This window comes from Tasmannia lanceolata, unplaced genomic scaffold (assembly GCF_043159265.1).
Source record: "Tasmannia lanceolata isolate RefF3 unplaced genomic scaffold, GAP_Taslan_0.1 ptg000011l, whole genome shotgun sequence".
NCBI classification, from domain to species: Eukaryota; Viridiplantae; Streptophyta; class Magnoliopsida; order Canellales; family Winteraceae; genus Tasmannia; species Tasmannia lanceolata.
The window spans coordinates 4,677,779-4,690,277 of NW_027518688.1; the positions used below are offsets into that span (position 1 = coordinate 4,677,779).

The following is a 12,499-nucleotide window of genomic DNA, read 5'->3' on the forward strand; positions in this document are numbered from 1 at the left end:
GTTAACTCAAGTATCTTCTTGATGTCTTTAAGTATTAGAAAAAACAGCTTCCGTCGACTTCTTGTTGATCACCATTATATCGATGACCCCAGGCAATCTATCAGAGCAATGATAGAACTAAAGTTCTTGATGAACCTCCGATAAAAAGTTGCCTAGCTATTGAAACTACCGATTCATCGAATGCTCTTAGGCATAGCCATGAAAGAATATCCTCCACCTTTTGATGCTTCTCAATTGCAGAAGTTGAAGCTACATACCCCCAAAAATTAATCTATCTTTCAAGAATATGCACTTTTTGAGCGTAGAATACCTTGTTCTTTGCTCTCTCTCCTCTGTTTTTTCTGTCCCTTCTATCTTTCGCTCGAGCGCAGGCACAGAGCCATTGATCGCAAATGAAGAAACAAAGATTAGAACAGAGTAGAAGTAATGGTATTCATCGACGGTTGACAAAAACCATATGGAAGTGGCCGAAGAGACACCCGTCTATACTCTATAGCTACATATCTTTGGTTGTGTGATAGACAAAGTCGTGGCAGGATTTTGCCTGGATGGAAGCTAGAGTGCAATGACTGTAGATGAAGGTGGACGAGGGGAGAACGTGAAATATTTTCGTACGAAGGTGGATGGGAGGAGTACGTGGTATATTTTTGTATGTTTCATTACTTCAGATTTGTATAATCTGGTTAGAATATTATAACAAATTCAGTGCCATGTCAGCTACTTATTACACTTCTTTTTCCCGTGTTCGTAGTTTTTTCTTTCATAAAATGCGGCCAGTCTCCTCTCCCACTCGAGAAAGATAATAACTGCGTAACTCTCCCCCCTCTATTTCTTTGCCCCTCTCTCTCTATCTCTCCCTCTCTGTGTGTCTTCCTGGAAAAACCCACTCCACCAACTTCACCACCTTCTTCTAAGCTTTGTAATCTGTTTTCGACAGAGCCATCTTTACCCCAACCACCTTCCCTTAAACAGAGAAATATTTTGGCTCCTATACTTAATAACTTTTTTTTTCCTGATGGAACTCCAGCTTGCTACAAAGAAAACTACAACTAAAATACCCATACAACAAAAGCTAATAATCTCATATACACAGCCAGCTTGGTACAACACTCCCCCTCAAACTGGTGTGGTGAATACATATTGAAAAACATAACAAAAGATAGCAACGACCACAGTGAGCACATAATCGAGATCAACGACCATCAGAAAACAACAGCTCCCCCAAAATCACCAATACGACGAGAGCGATCACAACAGGGCCTCCCCTTGAATGAGAGAACGGCTAATAAATCTATATACGAAGAAAGATCGAACAGAGGCGCTTCGGCAAGGAAAACAACGACGATCCATCGGACAAAATAGGCACACCAAAGGTGCGCATGGCAAACAACGGTGAAGTACCACGAGCAGAGACTTCAGCTGAGCAGCACAACCGCAATAGAAGAACTCCCAACACCAGAAAGGTGAGAGGAACCAACCAACGACGGCGGACAACACATTGCTTGAACAGAATACCAACCAACGACGGTGGACACCACGTCGCCTGGGAAGATAACCAACCAACGATGGGGGACACGACGTCGCTCGGAGGGAACACCGACCATCATTAAATAATGTATATGTATTTCGTTACCATTCATTGATAATTCTGCAATTGTATTACCACCATTGCCCCAAAAGTAAATTGCAAGCATCAATAAGCACTATTTCGTACCACACCTCATCCTTATAGGATTTTCGAATTGAAAATGAAACAATACAATGCTTGGAAATTGTTACAGGCAGGCTTATACCATTACGCTCACGAGCATAATCTTAGCTTGAGCCTGCCTTCACGCACCTCCATTACTCTTTACGAGGCATCCACCCCAGATAAACTACGCTCCATACTGTTATTATACTTATGATATGGTATATAGTCTGCTTCGTTCATAATTTTGTTCCTATTTTGTGGCAAATTATGGTCGCATCAGTGTATTAGTGTATTGTCTGTTTATTCTTTGTGGCAAATTATGATGACATCAGCCTAGTATCTGTAGATGTATTGCTCCCTAGTTGGAATATTCAAGATAAGATCTACTGAATTAATTGATACTTTGAAGCGGATGATGAGAATTTTCGACTAAGTTGTCTGGATTATGGTGGTATATGCATGAAAATCTGCAACCTTATGCCTATTACACTTAGAGCTGTCATATTATGTTTGTATACTATCTAGTTCAATAGTTTGCTGTTCTGTATTAGCCTTGCCTTTTGTTTTTGTCAGCCGACTAATATTTGTATTCCACGAATGAGTCCTGCCAGGATGCAGGATATTGAGCTTATGCACATGCGATATGCTCTGGAATTGGCTGTTCTTGCTTTAGGAGCCATGGAAAGGAGTGCTGTTGAGGAAAATGGAAATCATCATCGTAAGGCAATGTGGTATTTGAAAGACTTGCAGATTCATTTAGATGCTATCAGTAATGTTCCACGTAAGGTTAGTGGTTTGCTGAACAGTTATTTCAAATATTTTATTTCCATGGGTCTTTTTGAAACAGTCATGCATGGTTACACGACGCTTTTCCCATGCCAAAGCTCCATAGTGTTGCTTATTGCCCAGATTTTATTCAAGTATTGCTTTTTGTTTCTGTCCTGTCTCAAATGCTCCATTAGTTTTTGGTTTAAACTGAAGCTTTAAGGTCATTTTGTTCGATTATGTAAATTATCTTTTCAACTGCCTCGGAGGCAGAGGCGCGTGCAGTATATCAAGGTTTTGAGCTTCTCACGAAAAACCACTTGGATAAGGTAGTGGTTGAAGGAGACTCATCGAATGTCATCCATTAGCTAAAAGGATCTCACAAACCACCCTGGGGATTTGATCGGTTTTTTGATGAAATGTTTGGCTGGGTGAGATCCATGGAAGCTGAGTTTATTCATGTTCGGTGGTCCGCTAATCAGGTGGCAGATAGTTTAGCTAGAGAAGGGGTAGTCAAGGAATCCCTAGCTCTTTTTGATTCTCTGCCGCCATGATCATGTAATTGTTGTTTATCTAGTGATGTTGTATTATTTTCTTTTGTTTGTATTCTGACCATCTCGGTCCTCTCTTCAATAATTTTTGTTATCATCTTTCAAAAAAATCTTTTCAATCACACTATTCACTTACTTTTCTCTAATTATTTTTCCCTGTTTGTTAATTTTTATAACCCTTATATTTTCTTTGATAATCCAAACTCATCTTTCACTTGCTTTGTCTATGTTGCATGAATTCTTGTAAACCCATGTTGTATAATCTTGAATTCATTTTGAATTCTGTTGCCTCATGAATTCGATAAGACACTTCTAGATTTCTTTTTCGACATAAATTTTTCTAGGAACTACTCATAAGATAAATTACATTTACACTAGGGTTTGAGTCCACCTTTGTCAAAAGAAAGTTGCTATATGGTAACTAGAACATTATGGTCAGCCTTCATTTAATTTTCTAAAAATATAATACATTGTAGTCTGATTATTATTGTAAACATAATTAAGATGTGTTCAATATACACTTCCAAATCCATGAATCATATTTTGTGTTTGCCAAGTGTGACAGCCCAAACTCGGGTTGGATTCTGATATTGTACTCATCGGCTTATCTTTGTTTTTTATTTTCAAGCAATCAACTTAATACACAATCTCTTATTGATGCAGATATTGATGGTGAGCATTATTATCTCACTTATGAACATGGACGCCGTCTATGTGAATTTGACACCTTGCACCTCATCTGGCACCATTTCCGAATCGTTATATGTATCTTCATCTGAACAGCCTGACCTTAGTGCCTCACATGGTGGGGAAAATACAATGGTGGTGTCTTTTACTGGGTTACTACTTGATATATTAAGGAATAATTTGCCATCAGTGGGGCTTGAAATTGAGCATGTGTTGAACAGTAGTATCGGAACTGCTGGAAAGCTTGCCTTAGAGTGGAGAGCTACAAATGCTAAGCGTTTCATTGAAGATTGGGAATGGCGACTGTCTATTTTGCAACGGCTTTTACCATTATCTGAACGCAACTGGAGTTGGAAGGAAGCACTCGCTGTCTTACGTGCTGCTCCTTCCAAATTGTTGAACCTGTGAGTAAGCTTACTTTTACCATGCCTTATTTATTATGATTTATTATTTTTTATCTAATCTGGGTTATACAAGGGCTTGTTATTTTTTTTTATTAATTTGAATAGGTTGCATAAAGGTATATGGAGAATAAATGTGCATCACATGTTTCTCTAAATATTTGTCGGATGTTGCCCTTGCGTGACTCTTATGGCTATTGGTCTCCTGTACTCTTCATAGGCTCTGGTTGATCATGCTTGGATTATCTGGCAGTTCCTTTCATTTCCTTTAGGAGATTTTTCCATAGTTCACGTGAAGTCGTGAACATGGACCTTTAATCCTCTAAAAAGTTTAGATTGTGTTGGCTTCATCATACTTTGTGCATAATGGTATAATTTTTCTGTTTTATGGTGAGCTACAACCTTTCATTAACTGTCACAAATATCAGCGAGAAATTGAAAATCTCGGGAGAAAATCGTGAGATTTTGATCAAACGATAAAATATGAATTTATCGTGAGAATTGAAATTCTCCCAAATTATCGCGATAAATTGGGGACGTGACTATTAAAAAAAAAAACTCATCTTCTCATTCAATCTAAAATCTCCCAAACATCCTAAAACCTTGGACCTAATCCTAATTCTGAGTTGAAAAAGTCTACATATTTTATATTTTTAAATAATTTTATTTTTACCATTTCCTGATATAAACCTGGAAAAAAAAAAAATTTAAAATATCCTGAGGTTTTCCCTTGCCAAATTTCCAAGAATGATATTTGTGACTTATTTCATTAATACCAAAGTGCATTTAGGAAGTGCGAAGGTTTAAATGTCAATCTCAGTATGCTTGTCGAAATCTTGTAAAATCACAAAAGTTTATGAAAATACATGCAAATAATGGAAATTAAGATGGAAATTTAGGAAGTGCTAGAATAAGCACAAATACAAACTTCGAAACTCACATAAGCAAGACAACCATCAGTACCTGGTTTAACAAAGTCAAACACCTAATAGCATGCATTTTTACTCATGTCTCGAATAGTAAGTTCCATTCTTAACTGAAATTGTGCACAATCGTCTATACATATGCTTCAAAATTGTAAGAAAAAATTTACTTCATTTATTATTTCTTAAAAGTACAATATAATGGAGTACAATATATTGATGGACATTTGATGGATTTTCTAACAAAATAAAAAAAATTAATTTTCAAAATGAAAAAAATTCCAATTCTGTTAATCGGTGGATTTGACAAAACTAACTTGTATATAAAAAAAATTAGAAGCTGATGTGCGTATATGATAAGGTTTTTTTTAGAAATATAGTTTTTCCCTTTAAACTTTAAAGGATGCCTAACAAAAATAAATAAAATAATTAATTTTTAAAATAAAAAAATCTTACTTCGTCAATTGGTAGATTAGGCAAGAACTCACATATGATAAAACTAGAAGTTAACATGCATACATGATTACCTTTGATTCAAAAATTATTTTTTCGTAATTTTCAAAAACATAAATCAATAAAAAATAAAAAATCATTCACTAATCCATGTACAAATGCCTCAAATCAACAATTAGTTGATGCATTTGCACTGTAATTGAAGAAATTAGTGAAAAAAAAAGAATTAGCACTTACTAAGCAAAAAATGTGAAATTGAAGCTTCTCTATGCAGTTTGGTTGAAATTTCGACATGTTATCTTTAGTATTGTACTTTACATACTACAGTGGTAGCATTCCAGGTTTAATATTTTGGTTTCGGTGGCCACAAGGCAGAAACGTTTCAGTTTCAGTTGGAAATTTCGGTAGAGATCTGGTAAACTCACATAAACAAATAGAAACATACACATGAAAGAATTTAAAGATGAAACTTCAGGACTTGTTAGAATATAATTTAAAACCATGGTGACAAGCACTCTTGTGGATGTCTGATAATTTGAAACATGCACCATACGGCCGATGGAGAAAAAACTTTCATTATATCCAACGCATTAAACTAAAAAGATTGGAAATACCTTGAAGATGAGTCGCTTGTTACCACGCATTTTAAATCTGATGTATAATGTGCCGTGCGGCCGATGGAGAAAGTCATATGACCTAGACTTGAGGGGCTTTTCTTGTTATCAGGGTTTCTTTGATTTTCTTGATTTAGATTGATCAATGGAAGTGGATTAAATTTAGATTGATGGAACACGTTTGGCTAGGCTCTTAAACCGTTTAGGATCCTATCATTCGACCACGCTTCAAAGATGACATCCCCGATGGCCACTCTGTGACGAATTCCTCTCTGGTTGTTCTGGGTAGCCCTTTTCACAGGTCTCCCCCTCCGCCAACAGCCCAGTTTTTTTTTATGGTGTTCACTCTGATTGGTTGCTTCAGGTAGCCCTTTTCATATGTCACCCCTTCGATCGGTGGGCCCACTTTGTGATAACTCTTACTTTGGGTGCTCTTGGTAGCCCTTTTCCAAGGCCGCCCTTCTGTGCCTTGAACACAAGACTTGGTGTTAGCTCTGATTCCATATTTTTAAATGTTTTTGACAACAGTGGAGAAGAACAAGAAATCGATGAAGCAGAAGTGAGAGGATGGAATTTTAAGGTAAAGCCTTCATAGTATTTGTGAACCTACGAAGGTTCTTCATTATAGTCGTGCGTGCGGGGTTGGGTTGTGGGGGGGGGGGGGGGGGGGGAGGTAGTATTTTACCCCCACTTGTGAGAAATTGATATTAAAAAAACAGAAGAGACTTCACCCTCTTTTTTACATATATGTCCCATGGCCCACTCCCGTTAACCCAAGTTACTTTCAACAATGATGCATATCAATTTCCAAAATCAATTAAAATGTCTGACATGAGCTCCACAAAGAGTGTTTTTCTTTATTTCTCTTTCAGCATTGCGAAGAGTTTGGATACTTTCATCCCTATTTTAGGCGCTCTCTCCTAACCTCCCACAACCCCGATTGCTTGCAAAATTATCATTCTTGGCATCATGAAATATGATACATTGGTACTTTCGTATGCCCAACGTACATGTCAGACAAGATATGATACTGGTGCTCGTACTGAATACTTCTTGTATACTTTGTTGGTCAAAATAGATATCATGATTTGAATATATGTCACTCTCTTCAAATTGACTATAATGTTTTGGCGTGTTAATGTTCCATATTTGAAATTATAATTTTTAGTATGTGTTTTAAGAATTCAATTTTCAATATATTATTAATTCTGTCTTTGAAGCTAAATCCAGTTAAGTTTTATCGTACTTTATTTGTACTTCTGTCTCATCGCATGGTATGGGATACTCATATTCGTATCAGTTTCCTAGATTTCAGAAAATGCTGTGTGACATCTCCATTCCCGTTTCTACGTCCGTATCGGTAATCTGGGTACATCGATATAGCACTGTATCATATAGAATTTTTCCTTATGCACTAATTCTACCTCCTAAATAATCGAAGGGATTATGCTAGAGGTAATTCATTTCATACGAAAACAAAATCCCCAATTCTCTCCAACTAATTCCCTATAAAATATGCAACTGACGGAACCCTAATCTACCTTATCGAAATCACTGGAAGAAAAGGCTTTCTGCATTCACATACAAAACTATAATTGCTCAATCTGCCCTCCAAGGAAATTGATGCCCTAGCCTAGAAATAAGAAAAATAAAAACAACTAATTTCACCAAAGAGTAAGAGAGGAAGGAATGTAGTAGTGATACCCAATTGATTCTACTAAAACATTTCATTTGCGATCCTAAAGCCGACTTTAGCAAATTTAGATTGCTTTTCATTTGTTAGAGATCATTTTCAACCCTCTCTACTAATAGCTTCTTGATTGTTAGTGCAAACCACTCTGTTGTCGAAGGTGGCACTGTCACCATCCCAATGTCATTGAAAATTCAAAGCTCAAGACCTACCCAAAATTGCATAGGGCTGGCATGACCCCGAACCCAATGGTAGAATTATTAATATACTCACGACAGCTGCCATTGTGTGTCCTTGATCTTTTCCTGAGTATCAATAGCCTTAGGGACACTATTAGTGTTCACTTTTGGTTGATGGAGGACGTCATGGACGTGGAGTTGTGGAGGAGACAATTGGGAAACTGACGAGGGTGGTGGCAGTGATCAAAGATTCCAATTGTAGAAGTTGCTGCTCTATTATCTGGTCAGATTTGTAGCCAAGCTATAAGTTAGTTGGTGGAACCTACCCGCATTGATGATCACCATTCTTTTTTTTGAACGGTTATTGATGATCACCATTCCGATGTGACAAACCTGTCTGTCAGCCTTGTGATGATGATGATCCTCCTCAAGTAGATTTTTAATTGTCAACACATCTATCTATGTTGCTGGTCGCTCCTCGATGATTAACGGGTGAACCCCTAAATTATGTTGCCTCGTCTTCTCGCTTCTATTATCCTCCTCCAATTCTACAAAGTGTTTTCTATTTATTTTATTTGTTGCGGTTACAGCGTAGTGCGGCTTGGTTGTTTGAAAAATGAGACAAGAAAAAATGGCATGGAAATATCAGCCTGCCATATAGATGAATACATTGGTACAAACAAACCATGACTTTCAAATGCTTTTCTTCTCAAGCATTTAATTCATACTGGACTTATTTGTATATTAGTTGTTTATTTGAGTCTCTTATTTTTTATGTACGGGATAAACTCATACTTGCTCGGATGTGTTTGAAATGTTGCTTCAAGAATTTCTGATTCTTGATATACTGTATAATAAAGTTCTAACAAATTTATTTTTCTTTTTGTTACTGGACAGTTGCATGCAAAGGGCAAAATATGATATTGGAGAAGAGGCCGTACATAGGTTTTCTTTACCTCCAGAAGATAAAGCAGCTCTTGAACTCGCTGAGTGGGTTGATGGTGCCTTTAGAAGAGCATCGGTATGTCCTCAATTGTTCATCCAATCCATGAAATTATTATTCTAAATGTGGCCGTTAATCATCTTTATGTTTATATAGTAAGGCAACATAATTTATTGGTTTTGAAATGTAATCTTTATTGCATTTATCACCTAGGCATAACGTTGGCTTTCTCTGACTTGTTTTTATCTAGGAACACGGGCCGACACCTTAAATTTTATTGATAAAAAGGGCGGCCCAGTGCACGAGGCTCCTGCCATTGCGGGATGTGGGGAGGGCTAGATACACGCAGCCTTACCCCTGCTTTGCAGAGAGGCTGTTTCCGTGACTCTACCTGTGACCACTAGGTCACAATGGAGCAACCGTACCTTAAATTTTATTGAAATTAGAGAAAAAAAAATACTAGAGGACATGTTGCATTTCCTCAACAACGAAAGAATCAGCTAAATTGAATACCAGGAATGCCCAATGAGTCACATCTCGTAGCTCCTCTAGCACTTATAGGGAGGACCTTTCATGGCCAAAAAGTATTGTTTCTTCTTAAAACACAAGCATGGTTGTCAAGAGCATTTGCTAGTTGGTTGCCCTTTCTGTACTAATGAGAGAACCGAGGGTTAATGTCAAAGATAAGGACCAAAAGATCCTACTAATATTAGCTAATAGACCAAGGTGGCTCCTCATTGTAGTTAATCATATCTATCAACACCGTACTATCAGCTTCCAGGGAATCCTCTGAGAACCCTAATACCATACTATATCTAAGGTTGTCTAGAATTCCTCTCATTTCAGCTTGTGAGTTAGTACCAACCTCATAAAAATGAGAGAAGACTAACATGAGCTTACCCATATGATCTCTAAAGATATCGCCAGTTCCCCACCACCAGATGTACTAGGATTAACTTTGACACACCATCCGTACTCAACTTTATCTTCAAGCTTCTAGGTTTCAGCCAGGAAACTTTAATGAGTAGGTTTCATACCTCTTCGGATAGACATTTTAAGTAACATTTTACTACACCGTTGCTCCAGTTTCATGTTCTTACTTGAGTGGAATTTTTAGGACATGCTTTTGTGGTTTCAAAATTAGCATTTGGAGGCAATAAATGTCTTATATTATTTGCTTTCTGGAATTTGCTTTTATGCTATTTCATTACTAGTTTGTTTGTGAGGAACTCATTCTGTTGGTTAAGACCTTGATGCCACTCCGTTACCAAGTATGGAATTCATGTTATTGCATATATGATTCTGTGTGTGTTGGTGGGATGTCGATGTCTTGCTGGGTGTTGGGTTGTTGTGTGGGTGTGGGTGTATGGGTCGGGGAGGGGGAAGGGGTTTAACCTAATTATGTCCACGATCTTGGTCACGTATTGCAGCTGAGTGACAATGTTGATTAACCTAAATGGAGTATCTATTTTTTCTAATTCGATTACCTTGATTGTCTAGTCCATACACGCTGCAAAGCTTGTTGTTGTCCTTGTTATCAATCAGTTTTTTCTGAATGATAAATGAATTCAAGTATCCCTTGTAATCAATCTTAAGCACACAAGAAATAGGAACACCTTCTTTGAGCTGGATCAATACTTTCAAGCTTAGTTGTCCTTCCCTTGTCATCAGTCCTTTTTTTGAATGATAAATAAATTCAATTATCCCTTGTCATCAATCTTAGGCACACAAGAAATAGTAGCACTTTCTTTCAGGTGGACCAATAATTTCAAGCTCGCTTATGCTTCATTATTCAAACCCAACTACCTACTCTGCTTTGAATATTATGGCCTCCACAAACTTGGTTTTTCCACCATATGCTCTACTCCTTCCTGAGCAAAGCTGTGCTATGTGATCCAACAAGCCCCTTTATTTCTTTCTCTCACAACTTTTGTATATTTTATCTTTATTAATATAATAATATTCCTATACACCACACAAGAAATAGGAACGCCCACACAAGAAATATGAATACCTTTTGGTGGACCAATAATTACAATCTCGGCAATGCTTCATTATTCCAACCCAACTACCTACTCTGCTTGGAATAGTATGGCCTTCACAAACATGGTTTACCACCATATGCTGTCCTCCTTTCCTGAGTGAAGGTGTTCTTTGTGATCCAACAAATCCATACCTTCTCCCATAACATTTATTTATATATTTATTTTATCTTTATTAATATTTTATATCCCAAGCCAGAATAAAGGAGGGTAGGCGTCAGGTTGGCAGCCAGCCGTAAACTTTGCCACTTTTCTATGAAATAAATCTTTATTAGTACGCATGAATACCGCATTTCTTGAATACTAAATTATTTTTAAGTTGTCACTCAAATTCTGAAACTTCTCATCTAGTCATGGAACCAGTACAATCACAATCTTGGGAGTTCAATATTTCTAGAAATGAAGGCAACATTGAATCTTAGCTATTAGATGATACCCTTTTCTCACATTGGTCCCTTTTGTTTTTCTCAACTATTCAGAGTTATAGAAAATTATTAGCACTCAAATATTTTGAATTATTCAGAAGACTACCAAATTGTGTGCATTGTTGTCACAAGTACTGTTTCATTTATCTGACACCATTCCACATTTTCTGGATGCTTGATATTTTGTGTGGTTATTTCTGGAAGTCGTTAGTAGTTTAATCTTGATGTTTATCTAAATAGCTAATTTTGTTTTCCAACGTCAAACTCTTTTTTGTATTTTGTAGAAGGATTTTCTGTAGTGTCCAAAGGATGGAGCAGTGGAGGCTTGGGGTGTAAGCCTCATGAGTTTTTCGTTTTCTACATAGTATTTAGAAACAAGGACATTAAAAAAAGGGAAATGATAACAACAGTCAAAAGCGGTGGAGGCTTGGCGTGTAAGCCTCATGAGATTTTCGTTTTCTACATAGTATTTAGAAACAAGGACATTAGAAAAAGGGAAATGATAACAACACTCAAACGTTTTTATAAGATGCACTAAAGCATCTTATCATGTAGTATTTAGAGGGCTGTCAGAAGGATATTAAAGTTTTCAAAAATCTCTTACAATCCCTTTAAATACTACGAGACAAGGTGCTTCTTGCATCTAATAAAAATGTTGGAAGTGTTGTTATCATTTCCCTAAAAAAAATAGGTAACACATTAAATATAGATAAAACCATGAGTCACTAATTGTGAAGAAACCAGCATTAATCAACAGTTCAACATAACATTTGAGTGCATTATGTGTAATAAGTGATCATGAATAATTTAAGAAACTACTTGTTTTTAAAACACGTTGCCTCATGTTGTTGTTCACCAAGGAAAATGCATCTAATGGTACCTTCTCAATTAGTGGACCCTTTGCAACGCAGGATATGAGCTGTGAGCTCTGGAAAGCAAAAAATTGGAAAACTTGGGGAAATCTCAAAGAAGGTTTAATGAACTCCCTTAAAATCCTGTATTCTATCCCATGCAACCCTTGATCTTATTTGGGATAACAAGGGCAAGTAAATGATAAAACATTAAAATTGTTTTTTCGTTTTCTTTTGTTTTGCCATAGGACCACATGTGCCACATGTTTGCCAAGTGGGTCA

General features: G+C 36.9%; 1 protein-coding gene across 4 annotated transcripts in view; it reads left to right on the forward strand.

Moving 5' to 3' along the window:
- The window catches only part of LOC143886379 (zinc finger FYVE domain protein), a 129,607-nt gene that overhangs the window by 32,212 nt on the left and 84,896 nt on the right, over positions 1 to 12,499 (forward strand). For all 4 annotated transcript variants that reach the window (XM_077390326.1, XM_077390325.1, XM_077390324.1 and 1 more), the window contains 3 exons: positions 2,305 to 2,479; positions 3,673 to 4,100; positions 8,854 to 8,977. In XM_077390326.1, coding sequence (XP_077246441.1) covers positions 2,305 to 2,479; positions 3,673 to 4,100; positions 8,854 to 8,977 — 727 coding nt within the window. The remainder of the gene's footprint in view (positions 1 to 2,304; positions 2,480 to 3,672; positions 4,101 to 8,853; positions 8,978 to 12,499) is intronic.